Genomic DNA, 24,846 nt, shown 5'->3' on the forward strand with positions numbered 1-24,846 from the left:
GGAAAGACTTTTGGCCAGCTTGATCATATGGGTCTCGTACGTCCAGCGAGAGAGACACGCTCATTTGGAATCAGGTAAAATAGTTTCCAGAGAGCAACCTGTAATTATTTAATATTTCACTCAATTTCGAAACGGAAAAAATTGAGTGCGCGTCTCCTCCTGTTGATCTCTTGGGAGGTGGAGTGTGAGTGGAGAGACAACATCGCACATTGCATAAAGCATTGGAAGCATTTCTCTCAACACCGCCAATAAATTATGGCATGAAATAATTACAGCCTAGCCACTCTTTTATCGATTGAGCTGAGATGATCTCACAGTGAACAACTCGCCATCATCTCTCTGCTCAGGCCACTGTCATGATATTCGGGTCTTGGCATCTGATTGAATGTGATTGGGAGGAATGCATTCCATGAGGGAAGCCGATGAGAATTCACGGTGGATTCTGGTCGCGGTGAAATGCCAAGAATTTCCAGGATGACATCCGATGTTGAGGGAGAACGCAAGATGATTGAAGTGGGAGAGAGAAAAAAAAAGTGAATCTGGAATCTATTCCATCATCTCACGCCGCAGTTCAACCAAATGACGATTCATAATAAAAAGTGGAGACGACCTTTGGCACTTGTCTGTCCGAAAAACACCCATTTTTATGATATATTTCCCACTCGGCTCGTCCGTCATCGGCAAACACCCATGAATATGCCCGTGGAAGCGCCCAAGAGTGTGTAATGTTGGTTATGTGAAAAAAGAAGGGCAGTCTTCGATGATGGCACTTGGCGCCAGGACCTCCTGTGGTTCTGAGACAATAGCCCGTTTAGTGGGTCCACAGTGTGCAGCCATTGGACGGACCTACGATCTTCCTCACCAAATTTATTCCAACATCATCCAAATGATATGTGACTCGAGATTCTTCCCCTCATAGTCGACCGATTTCCAACTATGAAGCATGCGTGCTTCTCAGGAAAAATTGTAGATGTTAAGAAAACGCGACGATCAATGTAAATTACTCACTTGTGGAAAACTGATGAATTGAGAGGAGACTTTGATTGAAATGTCGTGAACGGATCACCTCGAATAGGCTTCGGGTCATCGGGAGTCCAGTTCTCATCACCATTATACATGGAATATATGTATGTAGTGTGTATGGAAAGACAGAGGGCAGAGAAAAGGAGACAGATATACAGATTTATATACGGGGAACCATAAAAATCTGTGAATTTGCCTCTCAAGTGTTTGATGGGTCACCGAGACCCCATCGCGAGATGACAATAAAAACAAGAGGAGATTTAAATTTGGCGAGATCTCTCGCGATGACTGTAATCAAATTTGAGGCTTTTTTGTGTGTCTTGGCATTATAAAATGCCTCCGAATGGAGTTGCATGGGGGCATCCCTGTGTGTGAGCTTTTATCACCCAGCAGCCGCCCAACTAGCCAAAGAAGTCACCTCTTGGCCCCGCAATAATGTGGCGACGACGATTATTTATGATAATTACCCACGAAACACATTCATTCAGGTGATAGGACACACATCGCGCCACAAATGTTCCCACGGAATTTGTTAATTGAAAACTTTCACGGAATCATCAACATAACCTTTTTAATTAATTAACAGACCCAGAGAGCCAGAGAGGAATACTCGTAGTCAGCCACCAAAGTGAGTCGATGGATCGCACATTTTGGAAACACCTTCACAAATGGACATCTCCACGGTGCTTCGTTATTTGACTTTTGATGATGATGGGTATGCCTCATCTTCGGCCCATGCTGGACTCTTTCCCAACTTAATTGTTAATGGACAGCCACACACAGTCGCTCTTGATGAACTTCTTCCTCCCATTGAGTGTATAATTGATAACAAAGTGAGAGAAGACCCATTCGGTGTTTCGCTTTTTTCACCATCGCGTTTCGTGTGTGTTTTTGAATTTATTGAACACCCGAGAAAGACTTTCATTAGTGGTGTAGTTATTTTTCACATATCGAGACTCTGCGGGAAAACGGAAGTGAAAGATTCCCAAAAGGCATCTTCTTTTGCGCTAAACTCACGCGAAAATATAATAAAGATTTATTGGTAAGAGCGCGGAAAGTATAAACAATCACGCCAAATAAAAAAGAAGATGGTATAATAGGCAAATTATTGTCGAAACTTTAATATTTCACGTAAATTGTGTATTTGCTTTCGTTCTATCACTTGAGAAAACCGCACATTTTCTCTTCAATATGTTCCATTGTGTTCTCTCATTTTGTGTTGCCCTTAAGTTGCATAGTTGGAAAAGACATTTGAGCAAGAGCGATAATATCTGCAGCTCTAGATTTCCGCCACCAAAGATCCCGTAGAGTTTCCTCTCTGGGGCGCAACAGAACAAAGGGCAGAATCGGCGGCATTTGGTAAAATGTTTTACACATCTCTGTGGCGTTGGTGAAAGACAAAAAATAACAGAAGGCCCATAAAGATGGACAAAGTCGAGCCAGTGCAAATGAAGAGACTCATAAATCGCAACAAAGTGCTGGATTTCATCCATCCTCCCTTCACAAATCTCACCCTTCTCGAAGCAAGGTGTACGCACAGGTTTTTTTTCTTCTTAGGTCTCTCTGGACCTTTCATGGTTGCGTCGGGAGGAACTTAAGGACTCGGGTGTGTGCAATAAAACACCAAGAGCAACGACATCCACCAAACACACCGGCAAACAATGGGAGTGACAAGGTGGCGACACGGAATTGCGTCAGGTGACACTGCGACAGGGCTTTTCACCCTCGCCGCACAACATGAGTCGCCTCTGCACCCTGAATTGGGATGAGAAAACTACCTATCTTGATTGTGCCGAGGACAAAAGGCATCTGTAAGCTGTAATCGATACTGCAATTATTACCCGAATCAAAAGTGTCACTGATAAAAATGATTTATTCACTGCATAAAAGATTCAACAGTACGTTTTGTCCAACACACGATTTTACTATATTAAAAATATCATATCCTGAATAATATAAAAATAGTTAAAAAGAGAAACAAATAATAATTAGAGAAAACAAAGCTTTCAGATTCACGTGATCTCGCATTCTTTCTGAGAAATTTCTTTCATGGGAACATTCTTCAATATATTGAATAAACTAATGGAATTATCAACAAATTTAACGCAATTCACTCTATTAAAACATTTTGAAAAATTAGAACATTTTTCAAGGTGAATATTGATATGGGAACTGTTTTTCCAAATAATTTTTCTCAGGCCCAAAAAATTTGTGCTCGTGAAACTGCAATTATCATAAGCTTCAACTTATTTTATATCCGTGAAAATTCTAGCTGAATAAAATGAATAGAGAATAGTGCTTCTTAAAGGTTTATGTATTATTTATTGTGTATTCATTGGTAAAATGAATCCATTTCATAATATTATCCACCACTTAATTTGAACTTCGTTACAAATTTATCAGTGAAAATAGTGTGAAACCGTGAAAGAGTGGCAATCTAATTATCAAGTGCAAAACACAATAAATCATGAAAATAGAATTAAAAACGCAAAATGGTGAAATTTATTACATTTTGTGCAAACACACGGCATTATAGACAGTGTCAAAAACAAATAGGAAACACTTGCTGTTTTCACAACTTTCAATACACTATCAAGAAATCACCAATTAGCATTAATTTGCACGTATAATGGCTCGCCACCCAGACTTGCGCTTCTTTTTTCGTTGGTGGTAAAACATATTTTTAATTTTTGCAGGAAGAAATTAAATATTTCTCAATTTACACTTCTCTATGCTGTGGATGTTCCGACGTGGGAATTTTCACATTTCCACTCTCGTCAATTTCTGTGGGACGCCAAGAAAGTCGACGAGAGAATTTATGTATGCTGAGAAGTTTGCATATTTGGTCATTGGAAAGTCCTTTGACACAGCGGCAAAAAATATTGTCCTGATCCTGTGGCTCTTTATTGTTGCGTGATCGATTCGAATGAATGCAGGAATCGTGTTCTGAACGTACTTTATGGCTGAAATTACCTATTCCAGTGCATTTCAAGCATTGCATTCTACCATATAATTTTTCCCAATGGCCAGTAAGTGCGTAAGGATTGGAGTGAAGAAGGAGGAAGTCCCTGCGAGTCACACATCTGCTCCACGAGGCACTTTATCACAGTGCTCTCTTAACCCCCAGATTGACGATGAGTGTGTCGTGCTCGGGGGCCGAGAAGAAGGAGATGCTGTGGAAAAGTATCTCGCGAAGAGGAAACTCCCCTTCGCGATAAAAATCAATTTCTCAGTTCCACCACGCTAATAAAAACATTCCCAAAGAGTTTCTCAAGGTGGGAATAGGGCGAACGAGATGGGCAACAAATGAGAAGACTCTCGCAGAATCACCAAACGATATGAAGGCGAGCGAGGACAATCGAAGGGCGGATGAGTTGGTGAGAAATTGTGTAGCAGATAAAAAAAAATCCTGGAGCACCGGCCACGGAAGATGAGGGCAGAGAGAGAATTGAGCAAAATCTCCAGACTTCTTAAATTATATTATTTCACTTTATGACGTCCTCGCGCAGTTCTTCCAGCCATTCGCATTCGGGCCCAGAACTCCTCGCACAATTTTTAACAAGCGCCAGGGAATAAATCGTAATCTCTGAATGAGAGATGTGCAAACAATGCTGGCGCCTTGTCCGCATTCCCTTTTGCCAGCTCTTCTTCGGTACATTAATTCCAGCATGACTCTTACATGTTGGCTGCACATTGGATGTTGCCTTTGGGACCCGGCGGCCCGATGATATGGTCATTCTCTGGCCACCATGTCGCCTCCAACGGTGGAGAATTGGAGCCTCCATCGTGTGTGAATAAATTGTTTGTGTGTTCAGCAGAAAGGGCAGATGAAAGAGCAAACACAAGCCAGAGAGAACCAACGAAAAAAGCGACCGAGAGACAGGGATTTGAACATATTATGAAGTCGTCATCATCAGGAAGTGATTTTTTGCACGTTCCACAAATTGCAAAATTGCACAAAAAGACGCTAATCGGAGTGTTTGGAAGAGGCTGCTGCGAAGGGAGAGGAGATTGCTCCACAGACACGAAATCACTCTCAAAGCCATTTACTTTGTCTTCAAACATCTCAAGAAACTAATCAATGCGTCTTTTAATTGCTATTCCGCACAATTATGCAATAAGAATTGATTATCTCAAAGTTTTTAAACATTCAAGAGAAAGTAGAGATCCAAAATTTAGGGATGGGACTCATTGATCTCTAGAAAAAAAGGCCTCTTCGAGTAGATTACTGGGCAATTGACACAGGAAGGAATAAAAGCAAATACTCTCCGTTGGGTGAATATTCCACTTCCTCTTGGAATACTTCACTTATCAAGCCCAGCAGAGCCCAACTAATATGATATTCATGTATTAGTAAAATAGTTTTTGGGGTAGTGAAGGGAAAAACCCAAATACACTTTATTCAAGCAAGCCAGTGAAAATAAATAATAATATTTTCGGTGTTTTTCTTTTACAACCAGCTTCACAGATAACCTCCCAAAGTATTTGCATGTAAAATTTGACTTTAGTGGCAGAAAGAGGAAAATGATGAGAGGGAATTTACACTAAGCAAATAAACCATCAAGTGCTTTCCACATATTTATCAGTTTCACTTTTTTCCTCGCTCGTCTCGACCTCGCCGTGGATGGTAGTTTTTCGTGAATATTATCACTATGGCGAAAAGGGATGATTAAATAGACGCCCAAGTTGAGGAAAATACAAAAATAAAATATTGCTTGCGGCTCTTTTTGCTATGTTATCTTTTGCGTGGTGTTATCGCATTTGAATAGAATCCTAAATTCTTTTTTTTCCCCCGTTTATTACACCCAATCTCACAGCAGCATACATTAAATACACACATATTTATGTGCGTAAAATACCACGCCAGAAGAGAGCAATATTATAAATAAAGTTTTTGAAAACACCCCCAGAAATACTCCTTTTCCAGGCCCGATAGCGATGGTAGGGTGGTGCCAGAAAAATCAAATTAGAGACTATACTTTTCGAATTCACGTTAACCCCCGTTCTGAATAAATAAGGTGTTGGTGATTCTCATTAATTTGATATCTTGAGCAAACAATTGGGCACGAGTATGACGCCGCCCCCACGAAATATTTCCAATTCCCCGGCTCTGTAATTAGGGCCAAAATGAACCAAGTACTGTCTAAATAGTAATTCATACAAATTTATATCCCGTCAAGTGAACTTTTAACAAACTTGTTTCTACCCTAAATTCAATATAATTTATTGCTCAAAAATGTACAACAACTTGGCTCAATTTCCATGTGTTTCAGGGTGGTTTATGGGCTGAATGGGTAAAAGTTGAGAAAATTAACTTACCTGCCACTCTTTGTGATGATCATTTCGGTGCCGTGCGGAGAGAAACTATTCCACAACTCGTAGTTCTGCAACTTCGCCTCTATTCCAGTCAACGTGAATGCCGGCGGCAGAAAGTGTCTCGAAGGCGGTGGGACCGGCAACATGGTCGGATATGGATCTATAAGTGCAGAAGAAGAGGTTTAATGTGTGAAAAGCACTACGCCAATTATTCATTCTTTAATAATGACATTAAATATAATTTATTAATATTAGACAATTACTGTGTGACTATGAAAATTGTGCTTCAACAGTATTAATAGTAAAATATGCAGAATAAATTAATTTCTAATCCTAAAGTTATCTAAAATTTTCTTTTTTAGTAATTTTCTTCTTCCTTTAAGCACTATTGCAAATAAGTGTATATGTTTTCATTCCTCTATAAACTCTTTACGGCTGTAAATTTGTCGCCTTGTCTAATTGTTGAGTTTAAGTGCAAGCAAGCAATTACATTGATAAATATTTTGCGCAGACGATGGAAGAAGCAGAAAATAAATGGTAAAACATATTGAGAAATTCATGGGAATAAATATTAAATAATCTGCGTCATTAATAATCTTCCTCTAAGGAAACGGGCAATTCCAAGAATGCGATATGAATGTTTAATTCCCATTGGAGAGCTCTCAACATTTATTTAATCAATATTCCCATATTAAAAGAACTTGTCAGTAAGACATTAGAGTGTAGTGAACAGCATGAAGTCAACAGTGCACACATTAAACATTATTGTTTCGGAAAAATCAAAATGTTTTATTAAAATCTGATCATGAAAGTCTGCGCTCGTTCAGGTTGTCAAATGTTCTTTGCTCTCTGGAGTGAAACGCATGAAGAAAATTTGAGGAGGAAGTGAATTGTCAGACTTCTCAAAAGTTTCCATACACTTAGACCCGAGTGAGAATTCGATAGTGTGAATGGATTGGAAAAGGTGTAAGAGTGAGAGAGCAGGTGGTTAGAACCCGTGTCTCTGTGCACATAAATAATAATCGTCTGAGTATTTTTATTTGTCCAAGAGAGGAATAAGATTCAAGACGTGAAGCACCAACAAATGCCATTTGTAGCTTGTATTGTAGATAATTGTGAGAATCAACAATGGAGATTCATTACACCTCATCTTGGTGGTCCACGGTTTAAATAAGAGTTTCATGAACTACATTTAACCAATAATGTGGGTATTTTTCCTTCCTTATTTGCTTCAATTCTATACACGAAAGTGTTAAAATTGTAGATGGAATAGTAAAGAAAATGTGTCTTATTGGATGTTATATTTCTTTATCGTGTATCTTCATTCAAGAGTTTTTCTCTTAATAAAATGAAACAATAGTGATTTGTAGAAAGCTTGGGACATTTTTCATTCAGTCAAACACATTTGCGTAGCAAGAAAAGTGTTTGTCTCCAAAATTATGAGCAAACTATTAAAAATTGTCTTTGTATCTTCGAAGAAAAACACGCTCGCTCGTAGTCTTGTTAAGTTAGTGTTAATTATGTGATTTTCTTTATTTCAGCTGCTTATACATATATAATAGACAGCTGGTAATAAACTTTTTTCTTACTCAATTTGTCCATTACTGATTCATCAATAATTTCATGTCTTTACTACAGATTTTTTTTTTTATTTTTATGTAGGGAAAGATGGGGCAGCTTTGTACAATGGGGCACCGTTGTAATTGATGATTTTCTTCGTAAAATCACAAGGATTCATTTTCTATTTTCTCTATAGAAACTAAGATCGTTAGGCAGTTCACTAGAAGCTACAAACAGCGGCTTCAAAATATTTAATAATGTATACGAGATAATCCTCAAATACAGTAGTGCCCCGTTGTGCAATGCTGTCCCACCTCATCCTATTCTACGCTAACTTACCTGGTAGTCTCTGCAGGATCTGCTGCCGGTAAATCTCCTGCGCAATATGCTGATGCATACGATATTCCGCCAGTTCACCCATTTTACTTATTCCAAAAATGTCTCTCAAGTCCGATAGTCTGATGTTTAGTCAGAATAAATCACAACTGTTCACTTCTTTCTAAAGTTATTGACCGAATTACCAGTGTTCAGAATATCATATCCACTTGTACACTCTCGCTTCAGTCTTGAGTCCCTGGTATCAAGCTCTAATCCTCTTGTTTGATACGGATTAAGTGATGGCTTTCAGATACTATAGTCAGCATGAAAAACACTTAATATCGTTGAACTCACTCCAATGAATAATGAGCGCGACAAGGCGAAAGAGTGTATTTTGCCTGTCCAATCAATTAATTAAGGCGCTATTATAGGCAGAAAAGTCATGTAGTTGCTTAGTGTTGATTCTGTTTTATTCACTCACACCTAAATGCATGTACTACTGAGAGTGTGATATATGTATCTCCTGCTCTGTACATAATTGTGCAAAAATCAATTTTTCCAACACGACACACTCGGCCATAAAATGATTCTACACTGCTGCGTGTCCGCGCGTTGTGCATACGAGGGGTTGACAGGGTGTTGTTTGTGGGATATTGACACTAGGGTGGAGGGTCACTGTGTGCTCCTTTCCCTTCACACGGCCGACGAAGCGCTCGAAGACGAAACTGTCACGTCCATTGCACTCAGCAGTCGTCCAACAACTGGTGAGAAAGGCGACTGAAGATTGGCTGTGCCCCTGCCACTCGTTCCGGCTGCCCGTGGTCGTTGATATTTGAATGGCGCGCCGCAGCCGGGAAGCCACACCAAACGGTGTGATGTTGCGCACTCTCGCAGCAACACTTTGTAGGGGAAGCGCGCTCTCTGCCCGCCGATTCTCTCGCCCAGACACCACACCGCGATTGGTCGGGACCACCATCAGCGACCACGCCCCGCCGGCAAGCGGTCGTGGCAATGCAATGGCGCAACAGAACGTCACGTCCGTTCGGCCGGCCGCGCCGGTCCTTTTGCTCCCACTAGCCAAATCGCACGCCATGCGCGATGGGCAAACAGTCGCTGATCTGTTAATAATGTGACACGATGCTTAATTGAATGCCGCGATTCCATGTCACTTTTCCTCTGATGAATGCCGCGCCGACACAAAAGAAATTTCATACTTCATACATCTTCGCCACTTGACACCTGAAATCAATGAAGGAAGTCACTCATATTTCTTTTTTCTCCACCACGAAGTTCTGGGCTAGGGGCTGAGCGCTTGAAAAAGCTGTTGGAAGCAAGGCTGGCAGAGAGCGAAGGGGAGAGAAGTGCGTCTCAACACGTGGCTTTGATTATTTTTGATACGCTCACGAATTTGAATGTAATTCGTATTGACATAGGAAATTATATTTTATTAATGTTAGAAAATTAAGATAATAAAAAGCACCAGCAATCGATCTGGTCCTAAGAAAATTACAGAAAAACAAATTGTATATTCTAAGGAAATAATCAATAGATAATAGCAGATAATTTTTCAACTAATGAAATCTCGAAAAAGCTAGTTTGAACTAAGCAAAGGAGAAGAAAAATCGAGTAATTTGTCGCAGAATATAAATTTGAGAAATAATCGCAGTTTTCACATCTTGCGAGGCTAAATAAGCCCAAAATTCTCTTAAATATATCAATTTTTCTTCTAGTTATAAAGACATACAATTTGAAATTAAGAATCATTGAAAAAAGTTTGGATTATCTCCTAAAACAAGATTGTTCAACATGATATGTAACATGTATATTTATAGAAAATATTTACTGTATTAATGGAGCCACAAAAAATATTATTTTACACGAGCACATCTTTCTCAGAAACAATTTCAGGCGGAATTTAAAAGAAAAATGTTTTAATTACACAAAATTCTGTTTCCAGAGATCTAAATGTCTTAATCTTGTTCTCTATTCTTACTCTATGGCCTAACAAAAAGCCAATTTGTTGTGTTGTGATAGCGGATTATTAACACAAGCGATTACCTAAATTACGGAACAAATCATTATGGATTTAACACAGTAAATTACAATATTTTCTCCCTCGTTCTTTCATCTCTTACCCACTCTATTGATCTACAAAGATTTCGAATTATTGGCCGTTTTCCTTGCTCGTGAATTGTTCCTTTCGTATAGAATGATTTTATAAAATTATGTGGAGAATAATTAATCAGCAGTTTGCGTAGCAGAGCTTGAAAATTGCATATAAAAATGCAATTTTCTCTCAATAAAGTGTAATTATGTAGGCACTTGAAACAGTAAAAGAGTAAGGAGCACAGCAGGGTCATGTTTCGTGATTTTGAAGAAATAGAGAATTTTAGAAGGAAAAATTACATCATAATGAACACAATTATTACTCCTTGCAAAAGTATGTTAAGACCGAGGTTGAGCTTCTACAATGCAAAAACATGCACTTCTCCATTAAGGCACTATTCACAATTGTACTGCAATTGGAAGAATTCGACCGAAGAAATTTTTCCATTTCTATTTAAAAAAAAAAATCTAACATTCCCTCATTTCTTCCAAATGAATGGGTTTTAAGATATATTTTGCATCGAGCAAAAAGCTGCAATAAATAACAACGTATAATGTAGAGCAAGATGATTTTTAAATACTAGTGTAAAAACGAACAAAGCTCACGGGTCATGACAAGATTGATTTGACTTGGGGAGACAAAAAACAGCTTTCACTATATGTTTCAGCCGTGGCAATTTCCTATGCATATCGCAATTGTGCGGCAGAATATAGGTAATTTACTCAGAAATTTCTAGCTACAATTTAATTATACATGCAGTATTGAGTACCTAAATCAAATTTTGAATTAATTTCTCGACAGAAAAGCTTAGCTTTTGGCTGTGTAAGGAAATTTTCCGCCATAAATATTACTGTTGATAAATTAGAAGAGAGTCTTAAGACGGAAATATGACAAGTTTTTGTTCTATCGCAGTGGACTTGAATACAAATTGAATTTAAAATGCCTTGTGGAAGTTGGTGGTCCAGATTGAATCATCCTTCTTTCTCTCTGAGAAAATTCCACTCGAAATTTTTATCATAAATGGGGCAAATACGAGATAAGTTCACTTTATGTATTTACATATTAATTTCACAAAAATATTCACTGGCTGAAGGAAAATTCCAATCAATACCCTTGCCCTGAAATTGGTCGATGATGATGGTCAAAGCTCAATTGTGAAATGAGAAGAGATGAAAAATACACCTCTTTTCGGAGTCAAGTAAAAAACCATTCATTGATTAAACGATGTAATGCCAAAGTGTAAAAAAATTAATCACATAAATCATTCACGAGATTCTTGCACATGCTCGCGAGCGCATATAAATATACGACATGAAATGAATAAACCAAAAAAAAATGGTAGCCACTCAGAGCGGGCAATTATATGAGGAAATTGAAGTGTCTGGAGAAGTGAGACAAAAAATTAGCATATACATAGCCTGAAAATGCAAGAAGCTGCCAAAGGGAAGAAAAAGTATTAATGACTTAACAGAATTTCGTCAACTGCATCATCTGCCCCCTCTTCAGTCAAAATTTCGGTCCAGACAATGAATGCACTCCTTATCGCGCCTCTTGAGCATCCAGAAGCGAGTTGAAGTGCAGACATCGGCAGACATGCACATGTCTTTTATGCTCGCCCTTTTATGTCGTGTACCATTTTGCACTTACCCCAGCATCCTCTTCGCAGGTCCACAAACTACTTGTCGACGGTGTCCCGAAGGGAAGTAAAATTTCACAAGAATGCAATAAATAAGCCAAACAATGCACAATTAAATTGCACACCACAATAAATTTCTAGTACGAATAGGAATCTCTGAAATAATAAACTTTTCGTCTTCTGCCTTGTTATTTTCCTGAGAATTCTCTCCTTAGTCAATTTATAATTTTCTTATTTATATTCAACATCTGATTGCATATTTTAAAGACAAATTCAACAAAATTTAGAGCTTTACAAACTGGTTTTCCAATCTAATGAAAAAATCGATAAATTCTTGAGAGAATTCAATCCTTTTTGTCAAATTATTAACGCACAATTGAAGACTGATTAATTTCGTGAACAATCTGAATTCTTTTTTCCGCTCTAACCTTACATTTCAATCGATTAAAGTGAGCTTTTGAGATTATTTTCACCAGACATGTGCATTTTTCTGCAATTGATGACGCATTGTGACATTTCACCAAAAATCACCTTCATCACCTTCTTAATTTGGCCATCCTAAATCTGTCTCTCTAGACGTGTTCTCTACACGTGACCTGATGAGAGATGGGCTGGAAAATGTGTCATATGAGGAGGCGGATCATTTGAGTAAGTGTCGTCTTTCACTATGAATATAATTTGAAAAGTCGAATATGCAAATGTGCTGTAATGTTTCTCCGAAAGTGCTAATTTGTGCAGATTTCTGAACTTTAAAATGCCACACACTTGACCAGAGAGAGGGAGATTTTGAGTGAAATAGTAATTTGCTTTGAAAATGAGCCATTTGAGCCATTTAGTGCGTGTGTGCTGAAATGTGGGCATCACAAGACCAGGAAGGTTATGTTGGATGGCCAGTGGCAAATCTTGTGCGCGTCTCTATCGTGGTTGTTGGGTGTTTTTTCTGCGCTCTCCACTGGAGGAAATGGTCTTAAATTTAATTAAAAGTTAATTAATCATTCAAAGATGATTTCCCAGGCGTTTCAAATGGCCACACATCTTTTTTCATGCTCACTTGTGGGAAGTCTATCGCGGGGTCAATTGTCTCTTTCACACTCGCGCAGCGACAGCGCGAGAGTGACGTCGCAATGGCATCCAATGGTGGTGGTTTTGCCCATCAATGGACGTTTGATGAGTACAAGAATTATGACTAGGGCATTCGATCTCGACCATCAAAGAGGCTGAGACGAGAGCGAGGACTTGTGAGATGAAGAGAGAAAACATGGTGAAGAACATTCCTCTAGCTGAGAGGAATTATTTATAAGAATCTGGCTATCTTGTTAAGGTTGGAGATAATCTCTCTGTTTTCGAGTGCGCGCCCCTTTTGTACTTGGGCATGCTTGCGCCTTCTCTGCGGCCACAATGTCCATCCGCATAAATGATGAGAGGCGGCGGAAGACGGAGGGAGCAGAGAAGAAGCATGCATGTGGCTGAGACGATGGCGCCAAAATCCTCTGAACCGAGAAAAAAACACAAAACTTTTGACGCCGTCACGGTTTACGAAACATCGCCAGAGATTCACGAGAGCGAAAGAGAGCCATGCAAGACGAGAGGATGAACATCTTGGCAAGAACGCCACGGGAAAGAAAAATATCGAGTGAGGGGAGAAGAAGCAGACGAAGAGAATATTCTTAATGGCAGGAGTTGCGAATCAAGATTCTTTCTGCCACAGAGGAAATTCGGAAAATCATCTTGTGGCAGAAAGGATGCGTTCATGAAGCACAATATGCTCAATTCTTCTCTGCTCATCGTGTGAGAATGCAACCGGAACGATCCTTAAGACAAACCACCAAATTCACGTCTCGACAATTTGGAATGAAAGGATACATTTTTCGACGATGGTGGCAACATCTTAAGTGCCGTTGAAATTACCTACATACATTCTTATCTCCTGAGCAGTATCGCCCTCTTGGAGAGGAGCTTCTGTGACGCCCTTCTGATCATCTGCCGCCGCTTAATGCTCATCACTTATCCCTTTGCGTCGTTTTTTTTCATGGTCGCCAGGATTGATTTAATGAATATCAAGTGTGGCGACAATTTGCCATGTTACAAGTGCCCAAATTAGTTGTAAATGCCGAATCATAGACAGGAATGTCGCGTCTGGATTCATATCTCCGATGTGAAAGGATAGATGACGACTTCAAAGGATTCCTTGCGTTGCTCTCTGAAGAAAAACACATGTCGTCGCGCGTGGATTTTTCTTCTGAATGACTCTTTTTTTTTTATGCCCCCAAATTCTCATATATTTTGGATCTTCTCTGACAGCATTAGCACAATAAATGCAATGCTACGTGTGTGGCTATGGGTAACATAACATACAATATATATAGTAAGCAATTGCGAGCAATGACGAAGAGCTCTGTGATGTGATAAGTTTGAGAATGAGCAGCAGGTGCAAATTACCATGTTGAGAGTCTTCTCATGTTCATTAACTCTGCATTTACTCATTAAGAGAGAGAGAAAGAACTTTTATTGCATAATATTAAATTTTCCAACATGACACTTTCTAATTTAGCATTTTAAGTGTCTCTACCTCCCATCAACAGAAATCATTAGACGGCAACTCCAGTTCTTCCACACTGGCAATTATATGTGAGAGAGGGAATAAGGTAAATCACTCACTTTGGCGGCTTTCAGCAGTCGTGCGTTGGATTATAAAGTGGCCACACTGATATGGGTGGCACCGAGAGCGGCTCTCTTCAGGTGATATCGAAGGGGGAGGCAATGTGAATTAAAAGCTACCATTTACATCGCCCCACTCTCGCTCCAAGCGTGTGATAATCTCCAGAGTTTCGTGTTATCGCTCGAGTGTCATTTCAGTGGTTCCCACCAAGATGGATGTGTTCACTTTAAGTCATCACACCTCTGATGTTATTAATTTTCAGGTGACGGTGTCTCATTAGGGATAATGGCTGTACAGTTAATAAATAAGAAGTGCTTTTAGCGCTTCCCGCGGAGTGTCTCGTTTTTCCCAACTCAATGGGAATATTCTCCCTATTTTTCTGGTAAGCATAATTTTGCAAAAATCTGCAACTTCTAATCCTCCGGAGATTGAAGTCATTTAAGGCTACATTCCTAATCTACACTTGGATATTTAAAAGTAATTTTATAGAGTGCAAAAATTCTTTTACGCATATCTTCTATGAATGCTTAAAAACCTCTCATTCTCATTCATGATTCCTCGCCATTTACAACATGAGCTTCTCCTGATTGAGCCGATCGAATGGACGGAATCAAGTCGGCAAACTTGTAAGCAAATTTCATTTGCACAAGAGCTAATGAGTGATATTCTCACATGAGTCAATATCTCGGGTATTTTCCCTCGAGCCGCCCGAAGGAAGGCTGCAATCTGCAGCCTGAGCTATCGGATTCGCGTCACCGGTGAACGTAGACAGGCGCCTTGTGATGTACGCCAGCGCGGCCTCATCCCGATATCTGCCCCGAGACCACACTTATCATCGCCGCTTTATGGGGCATGACTGAAAATTTTTGGAGGCGAGCGCCAGAGAGAAAAAGGGTGCAGAAGCTGTCGTCATGTGAGATAAGGCGCCCCAGAGGACGGAATGCGGTGAGACCTCACAAAAAGACGAATTAGTTCCGCTCCTGATCATTCTTTCTCATTTGTTCAATTTGAGCGGTAAATTATTTTAATGATTCCCAGCCGCCTTTTTCCATATAGCCAACCAACTCATGGCAGAAGATTTCAAATAATTTGTACAAAATGATAACAAATTGCCACGGAGAAAACACGTTGCTGGTGTGCTTCCAGGGCGGGAATTTTATCTCTCTCCTCCTCATTCCACTATTCACTCTCATCCACAAACTAGTTGAAGATTGCAATCTCCTTTGAGAACGTTTATGTTAATAAAAGTGTGTTGTCTTTTTTGCCTTTTCATTCAACATTGACAGAAGAAATCACCATTTTTATCTCTCAGAGATGTTTATTTTACAAATTTCGATACTCTCTTCGTCTCAGCTTCTCATTCGATCTCTCTCTCTTCGTTCCTTCCCAAATAAAATCGTCTACATATATATATTGGGAAAAAATAACAGAGGATATCACTGGCTCACCAAAAATATCACAAACTTGTGTGCTCGTGGAAAAAACGGGCGTGCTTCGGAGCGTCCAAGAAGAAGGAGGGAAATGGAGAAAAAAAGTGGTCAAGAGCGAAAGAGTTTTACATTGAAAAACAATAAAAATTTCAAGAAGAATCCCAAAAATACCACCCACCAACTCAGATACTTAAACTATGGTGATTTCTCGAGCATAATCTCACTGTGTGTTATTCCTTCTGACAAGCTCTCTCTCTCTCTCTCCCTCTTCCTCGTCCATCATTTGGCCAGCGTCTCGTGCACAAACACACATAAATCATAGTCTTAGAATAATATGGAGGAAAAGCGAGAGATCTTAACAAGATCTGCATAAATATAGCAATTAAGTCATTAATTTTAGTGATTTTTTCTCCCCGGCCCAGACCAGAAGAGAAATAATCTGGAACCTCTTCCTTTTCGCTTCCTCTGGAACGTATTTTCTTAGGTATAGAAGAGAAGAAAACATCAAGACCAAATACAATGATGAGGAATTTAGATAAATGTTACATAAACAGCACAGCAAGTGAGTCTCATTCAAGCATCGATTTGTATTAGGGATAAGAATAATCTCCTCCGTCACTTTGCTCGGAGCCAATTCTCCTCACTGGCTTCATTAGAACACATTTCTGCCCTTGCTTCAGCATGATCCTGAAGGGCACAAAGTCCTTCTCGCATGCGAAATCACACACTTGAAGTCAAGCGTCAGTTTCTTCACAGTTTTGGCTCAGAATCCGTGCCGAAGATGTTGGGTGTCTGCGAACAGGGTGAAAAGTAATCGCTGTATTTCCCTCTTAATCGTCACATCACAAAATGAAGCAATAAGAACGCTGCAAATTAACTTTCCTTGAAATCCTCAAATTCCCTGTTAATTTATCGTGTGGCGAATACTCACAGTCGGATGCTGCTTTTCCCGGGAGATTGCTGGGTGGGATTTGAGTGTTTCAAATTAAGCAAAAGAAAAAAAAGAGGAGACGTGGAGACAAGGGGAATATCATAAAATTGTGAAACTTTTATAGCTTCATAAAAACCGAGACCATCAGCAGCCACCATCATCTTTAAGCTCCCTCTTGTCCCGTCGATCTCACGTCTTGCTGTGTAGATGATCCCGCGCGATGATCTCGACAAAAAAGCGCAACACCGAGAGCGTCACAGTTGCGGTCGAGTTCATCCCAGAAAGTGTTGCTGGAAAAGGCCTGTGAGAAAAAAGTCTCTGCGTGGAAATGATTCTGTGAATGAGAGCAAAATCCACTTTATAATCCATCTATTATCAATATTCCGCTTAACACATTTTTCTCCTCATCTCGCGTGCGGTCCGAATCGCTGTTTATATGGAAAGCACATCCGCCACAGTCGCGAGACCTCCCCAAAACTTCGGTGATCATCACCAAATGTGACTCAATTTGAGGCAGGTGATCAGTAAATTTTACTCCACCAACTGTGACATGGCGGCATGAGCGAGCGAAAAAAAGAGGCTCTAAAGCTGTCTGTTTGTCTTATGGAAATCTATTCTCAGAAATTGACTTGCTATCGGAAAACGTTTATCAAAAATGATTGCAGAAACCACATAAACTTAAGACATTTCTGATTCATTCTGTCTTTTTATTATAATGTACTTCTCAACAAGTCCTTGCTGGCATTAAACATTCTTTGCAGCTTTCTGAAGCTCACTAAAATATTTTATTTCTCATACAAAGCTTGAGACAAACTGATTTGGGCTTTGTGAATTATGTCCTTATTGAGGGAATATTGAGAATTTTCTAATCCTTATCATTTTTACCTTCTTTTTCTATATCAAATATTAAGAATTTGACTGATATTTTGATGTTTTACTTTAAATTTATTGAATGATTAGAGCATTATCGATATTCTGTTCAAAGAACAGACGAGATTAATTATGTGGCGCATTGCAATTGAGCATAACTAATGCGAATGACGTGAGATTCCTTAACATAGCGTGTTGTGAAATCGATTTAAGCAGAGAAATGTGCAATTATGCATCCACTCATAAAGGAACACTTTGAAAGGTTGTAGAACTTTATTCAATACACTCGATTCTGACTAGAATTTTGGTTCCCGTGAAAAGTTGAATCTCATGAATGAAGTTATAAATCCAATAATGTCAACTAATCTATTCATCCTTAGGTACAAACTAATGCCTTTGACGGAGTTTTATCTGATGAAATGGACACTCATTGTGGGAACGTGTAAGAACCATCATTACGAGTGCGGGAAATCTTTACGATCGTCACAGTCCCGGCTTCTTGTGATGTGTGAAAGGTGCTCCGGAACAAGTTCAGCCTCTTCAGTCTCTTAGGAGTGAATTGAGCAATAATTGACACTTGAACCGGCGAGTGAGAAAAGGAAGTTCTCTCTGGGTTTTGATCTCTTTTGGAATTTTGAGGTGCGCCGCGCGAGATGATTAATTCAGATGAGCCTCCGAAGCCATTGTATGGGAAGCCGTTTGTTGTGGCGCGTTAAAACATTTATTACATTCTACCAAATTGAATGGAGACCACTCACACAGATCGCCTCTCACGATTCTCTTGTGAGATGCCTCTTGCCGACACTTTGATGACATTGTCGCACCGTAAATGGGTCTCTTATCAGTTGCTCTTGGGCTACCGTTTTTTCGTTATAGACCGCAGCGCGAGGAGCACTGGATGGCATGGGATGGGATGGAAGCAGAGACAAGGGAGAGAGACTGAAGAGAGAGAGGCGGCAGAGAAAAAAAACTTCATGCACCTTATTAATAACATTTTATAGGCCCCCATTCGAGGCAGCAGAAATGTTGTCTTATCTCCACGCCTAATGTTTTCAATTTATAAAACTCCAAAGCTTTCTGTCGGTGCCTGTTGAAGCTGTGAAGCAAAGTGATTTTGAGATGTGACTCAAGAGGAGACTCCCTCACTTCCACGCCGTATCTTTTCTGCCACACCGGGGGCCTCGCTCTTCTCCGATAAAATGGCCAAAGTGAATCCCATAATTCAAGGAGTTTTTCTGCCTCTTCTTCTTCTCTCCCTCTCGAATTCCTCCTGAGCTCACACAGCATTGTGAGTGTGATAGACAAAGTCCCTTTTTGTCAACCCTTAAGAACTTTATTCTGCGAAGATTAAACCTTCTGTACAATTCTGTTCTCTTTTTTCAGGGTTCAAAAATAATTATTTATATGATTACAATTTTTTTTTGTGTTTTGTCTACTCTCTTTCCTCTGCCGGTAAAGACAGAACGCCAGGTAGAATATTTAGCCAGCCGTCCACTTGATGATCCATGATATGGACAACTGCATTACAACGGAAAGGTCAAAAATACTCACACACACAGAAAAAAATCTTGGTATCCTTATTCACTTATTAGTTGGTCATTAAATTCTGCAATTCACTACTGATGTGCTCCACATCGACTTCCTTTTTCGACGGTCCGCCGCCGGACGCATTGGTCGCCAGTGCCTCTGGGCGAGTGCATGTCTTCTTGTGCATGAACCAATGAAGTCGCTGGCATTCCCTATCACAATATTGCACCTCTTTGCACTTAGAACACTTCTTGTCTGGCTTCTCCTCACCACACGAACTGCAATACGTCACTGTGTCCTGCAAGAGCAATGCACAGAAAGGTTTAGCCTGCGGTGGATTATGAACTTAACTCAATATTCTCACCTGAAATCCTCTCTGACCGTAAATGGCCCACTTGATAACATCCAGAGCGGCTCCTTCATTGTCCTTGTTGGCCAGTTGACTCACGATTTGCTTGAAGATTGTGAACTCACGGAAGGGAAAGTCCCTCACGCACTCCCTGATCATCCACTCCAGGTAGTCCAGAATGCCATGCTTGCCCTCCTTGAGCACCCGCTTCGCGAACAACTCCACAAAGTCGTTCTTCATCTCGCTGCCGGCCTCCTTGCGCGCCTGGAAGTACTCCCGGCACTTGATAATCTCACTCACCACGTAGCCCAAGTAGTGGAACTTGAACGACATCGCCTCGTTGATGTCACTCTTGCGCTGCACCTCGTGCTCTGACATCAAGCCCAGCACCTTGCGAATGGTCTTGAGATTGTCGGCGAAGCCGCCGAGGCGCTGCAGTGTGAGGGCGATCTTCACCGGGTGCATGTTCACCTGGATGACAAACTTGTGGAAGGAGTCGAGCAGCACGGCGGGCAGGTAGGGTTCCGTCTGCTGGCCCTGGATCACCGTGTAGTACTCAATCTCCTGCTTTGGCACGTAGTTGTTGATCACGGCCACCACGCGGTGATTGCTCACGAACGACGCCATCTGCGCCGCCGTCCGGCCCACGGAGTTCGTGTCGTTGGCATTGGCGCCCGCGTGCAGGAGGAGCAGGCACACATCCACGTTTCCGGACAGGGCGGCAAAGTGGAGAGCTGTGTAGCTGTACTCGTGCTTGCTGGCATTCACGTCGGCGCCCTGAAATGGAGGGAACTCTTGAGCAACGCGTCTCACCACCCCAATCGCATCCCCAGTACCCTGTCCAGGAACATCTGCACGATTTCCTTGTTGCCCTTGTAGCACGCGTGCTGAAGAGGTGTCATTCCGTTCTCATCAACAAAATCCACTCCAGACTTCAGCTCCAGCAGCAGCGTTTTCAGCTCTGTCACCTCATTTTTCGAGATTCGATCGAAGATATCCTTCTCCAAATCACCCATTTTTCTTCAGCACCTCTTTAGACTCGCCCTGGTTGGTATTTTCCACAGGATTCTCACTTTTTTAGCCACTGTTTTGGATTTTTCCTCGCTTTATGTGACACCGGGAGATTCTATCAAATTCCGCGAGATGGCGGAAAGCTTCCCGCTAAAGAAAACATCAATCGTCGGAATGCTATCGGACATCTGCAGACATGTTTTTCTCTGATTTTTCTTCACAGAGTTCCTATTTCACCACGTTTGTTGTATATTTCAGACACAAATGGGTATAAAAATTTGCTCTCTAGCATTTGCTGACGTTATCTTACACTGAAATAAATTATTGAGCGAATTGCTTAATCGACATGTCCACGGTAAGGTAAGAAAAGTCTGTCGACTTCGCAGGAGCTGAGAATTTTTATCTCTTTGGTTTACAGTCAACTTCAGACGGCAGACGCATTTTGTCAGTCGGACGGTTTGCAATTTCGAGTGCGGGTTTTTCTGTGAAAATTCTATTGTTTGTCTGTAAAAATGTCTTACTCCTTTGTGGAGCATCGTGATCCCAGCATTGATGTGTACAATCGGCCCCTGCCTTCGCGCCAAGTTCGTCTGGAGCCGCAGCTCAAGGAGGTGGACGAGGAGAGCAGTTTGGACTCGTCCTACACGAGAGACGCCGTTGAATCCTCCGAGAATTGTGCTCTTCCCGAGGGCAGGGCTGAGGTATATCTGCGACTGAGGGCTCTGGCTGACGGCGAAGAGCGCCACAATGTGTACAAGTCGAGTCTCTCGGGCCTGAAGGTGGTGTGTCCGAAGAGCGACGCTGCCGGACGCAGCAAGACGCCCTGCACTCAGCTCTACTCATTCACGAGAGTCTTCGAGCCGCTCAACACCCAACGGGACGTGTACGACTCGGCGATAAAGAACCACATTGACAATGAGGAGCACGCAGTGTTTGTCACTTACGGGACTTCCGGATCGGGCAAAACCTACACACTCTTGGGTGAGACTTGCTGATGTGTTTGTGCATCAGAGAACGTGACTGATTTATCTCCATCTCTGTCTTCCAGGGGACAAGAATAGTCCAGGCATTGTTCCCAGAGCGGTCCAGCAAATATTCACAAAGTACGAGGACAAACTGGCTCCGCAGCCCACAATTAAGTACCAAAATGGATTACTCGAGCTGCTCGATGACGACAAAGCTGTGCAGGAAATGATCTTGCGCCGGAAGATCCTAGAGTCGCCAGACTCGCAGAGCGGCATTTATGACTACAGTGCGATGCAGGAAGTGATAGAGCGCGAAGAGGGCTTCTCGACTGAGGACATCAATGATCACTATGTGTTCATCTGGGTGTCCTTTCTGGAGATTTACAACGAGAAAGTGTACGACCTGCTCGACACAGCGCCACTGGAGAGGGGCATGAAGAGGCCAGAACTGAAGGTGATTTCCAACAAAGGACATCCCTATGCCAAGAATCTCACGCACATTTATGCCAAGAGCAGCGAAGATGTGGTGAAGATCCTCAATTATGGCCTCAATCGCGTGAATTACGCTTCAACCATGATCAACACTTCGTCGAGTCGCTCACACACACTCTTCAATGTGCTCGTGATTAAGAATTCCCAGAAGGACTACAGCTGCATTTCGTACTGCTTCGGCGATTTGGCGGGTTCGGAGCGTCTCAAGAAGACTGAAAATATGGGCGATCGCCTCCGTGAGGCGCAGAATATCAACAAGTCGCTGATGTTTCTGGGAAAGTGTCTCAATGTGCTGCACGAGAATCGACAGAGGAAGCTGATGAATATTGTGCCATTTCGCGAGTCGAAACTCACACTCCTCATTCAGACGGCACTCATGGGCAAGGAGAATTTGGTGCTCATCGTGAATCTGTGGCCCATCGAGACGTACTACGAGGAGAATCTGAGAGTGCTGGACTTTGCTGCCATCGCCAGGGAGATTGTGCACGTGAAGAGTCCGGAGAAGAAGGTGAAAGTGACGCGATACTCCTTCCTGATGGCGCAGGCTTCTGGTGTGCATGAGTTGCTCCTGGACGAGAACTACAGGTGAATTGCATTTATCATATCAGAATTACAAGTGTTTGACTGATGTCGAATATTCTTTTCAGATTGAAAATGGATCTGCGCACTGAACAGGATGAGAACTGCGCTTTAAGGGAGGAAAATGATCAGCTTCGGGAGAAAATGCGGTGTCTTTTGGATGAAATGTTGGACAAAGAAGTGATGATTCGGCAAAATCTCATCCAGGACTCGCTGAACCAGCTTGATAAGCAGAAGGAATTGCAGAATCTCGACCATCAGCACAAGATTGCGGCTCTGCAGAGAACTCATGCGGCCGAAGTGGAAAAGCTGAAGATACAAATAAGACTTCTGCAAGCTCAAGTGGATGGCGAAAGCGACAGTGATGATGATAGTGATATTTATATCAGTGACTAACAGAATTTAATAAGATTGATTTGAGACATCTGAGACATTGTCAAGTGCTGGATTTAACACACTATTCATTTGATTTTAATATAGTTTTGTAAACCTATAAATAGAGATGATAAAATAGAGCTTAAAATATAAAGGAAAATACTTCCATCCCAGTTTTTTTTTTGTATTTCTCTCTAATTTATAACTTGAAATTCTAATTATTATATTCTCTGTTTTCTGAGATGCGTAAATTCGAGTCTTTATAAATCATACAACATCAGCATTGGGGTGGAAAATCTGCCCATGAGGAAAGTTCTTTCGGAGGGGAAACTCAAGAATCCAATGTCTGCATTTGATAGCCAAACAATCACCCGCAGAAGGACCGAATTCGGCGCCACCCTCACTCGAAATTCTCTCCTTTTATTCCTCCTCTGCATCGCCCCAGTGCCGAAGTGGAAAACCACTGGCACACGGATGCTGGTGGCAGTTTCGGGTTCTCGCACGGGGACATATTCTAGGGCAGGAGAGATGCTGCATCTCTCCGGGTGGCACGTGGATGCAGGTGTTTAGCGGCGCCCCGAAGAGGATTCCCGTGCGCGCTGACAGGAAAAGTGATTGACACGCTAAACACAACATAATAATAAATATTTATCCAGAGGGTTGTCGCCGGCACTCAAGATGCGCCGATAATAGCTTTCCTGGCCGCGTGCGGCTCAATTGTGCGACGGCGGGTGTGCGGCTCTGGCCGGAGACCGCACGAGGGCAACACTTGAAATTAATTTTATTTACACGGCCAATTAATCAAATGGTAATCAATGGCTCTCACGACTTTCAACATCCCACAAATCTCGGCGTGTGAAGCGGCCCGAGCAGATGTTTTCAGGCCACGTGCCGAGGTCTCGTGTCACGACACAGGCCGCGCGGACAAAAGAGGGGGCGATTTTGTGTACGAGAGCGCGCCAATCCCATCAAAATTCATCGCTGGACTCACGTGCTGGCGCGTCTTCAAAGGACGAACCCCTTCAGGCTGCATAGATTTGGAAGAGAGTTTCGGAGCATCTATACCGCCTTGCTTATGGGTGAAATGGGATTTTTAGGGACGAACAGGACATTCTACGCCAAGAATTAATTTTGTAAAATCCATTTTTACTATTAAGCCCATTAAACACCTTAAAGATCTTTTTCTGTAGTATTAATCAGTAAAAAAAAAACGAAATTTGAAGGAGAATTTTTAGGAAATAAAATAAATCTTCGACTGAACTTCGAAATTTGTGGTAATTTTAATGATTCGCTTCCCCTTCAACCCTATTTCCTTCTCTTGTGGCATTGTTTGCTTCAACAACCTCACAAAAGAGAGCTGAACACGCTGCACATTAATCTCAGCTCACTAACCCACCAATTTTCCACCCCTCGCCCAGAACGAATTAGAGGGCAATTTCCCGGAGGAAGGAAGCGTTTTCTTGTCATGTGGGAAGGGTGCAAACAAGAGTGAATTGTTGCTGTTAATTTGATAAGAATTATTCAATGAATTTGTTATTGTATTTTAGGGATTTAAAAGTGAAGTTTATTCTTATCAAATTTAGTGTAAAATATAACGCTCAATTTTTGAGTGATTTGCCAATTTTAATGATTATTTCAGGTAGGATTTTTGTAAGGATAATTGTCTTTAAAATTTAATTTCACCAAAGAAAACAAATC

General features: G+C 41.3%; 3 protein-coding genes across 3 annotated transcripts in view; 1 reads left to right on the plus strand and 2 right to left on the minus strand.

Annotated features, from left to right (window-relative positions):
• LOC132264247 (T-box transcription factor TBX6-like) overlaps window positions 1–8,559 on the minus strand; it is a 33,424-nt gene extending 24,865 nt beyond the window's left edge. The window contains exons 1-2 of the mRNA XM_059764363.1: window positions 8,239–8,559; window positions 6,343–6,499 (exon numbers count right to left, since the gene is read on the minus strand). Of these exons, the coding sequence (XP_059620346.1) occupies window positions 6,343–6,499; window positions 8,239–8,320 (239 nt within the window). The 5' untranslated portion in view covers window positions 8,321–8,559. The remainder of the gene's footprint in view (window positions 1–6,342; window positions 6,500–8,238) is intronic.
• A 10,612-nt stretch (window positions 8,560–19,171) lies between these two features.
• On the minus strand, window positions 19,172–20,867 carry LOC132263994 (ankyrin repeat and MYND domain-containing protein 2). The gene is made up of 3 exons (XM_059764034.1): window positions 20,563–20,867; window positions 19,742–20,503; window positions 19,172–19,675 (listed from the first exon to the last, which is right to left on the minus strand). The coding sequence occupies exons 1-3, from the start codon at window positions 20,740–20,742 to the stop codon at window positions 19,439–19,441; spliced, it is 1,179 nt and encodes a 392-aa protein (XP_059620017.1). The 5' UTR covers window positions 20,743–20,867; the 3' UTR covers window positions 19,172–19,438.
• A 323-nt stretch (window positions 20,868–21,190) lies between these two features.
• On the plus strand, window positions 21,191–23,311 carry LOC132264038 (kinesin-like protein subito). The gene is made up of 3 exons (XM_059764089.1): window positions 21,191–21,718; window positions 21,786–22,779; window positions 22,842–23,311. Exons 1-3 carry the CDS (start codon window positions 21,250–21,252, stop codon window positions 23,167–23,169), a joined length of 1,791 nt encoding a protein of 596 aa, XP_059620072.1. The 5' UTR covers window positions 21,191–21,249; the 3' UTR covers window positions 23,170–23,311.
• Window positions 23,312–24,846: the final 1,535 nt, after the last annotated feature.

Source organism: Phlebotomus argentipes, unplaced genomic scaffold (genome assembly GCF_947086385.1).
Source record: "Phlebotomus argentipes unplaced genomic scaffold, Phlebotomus argentipes genome assembly contig_32, whole genome shotgun sequence".
Classification (NCBI taxonomy): Eukaryota; Metazoa; Arthropoda; class Insecta; order Diptera; family Psychodidae; genus Phlebotomus; species Phlebotomus argentipes.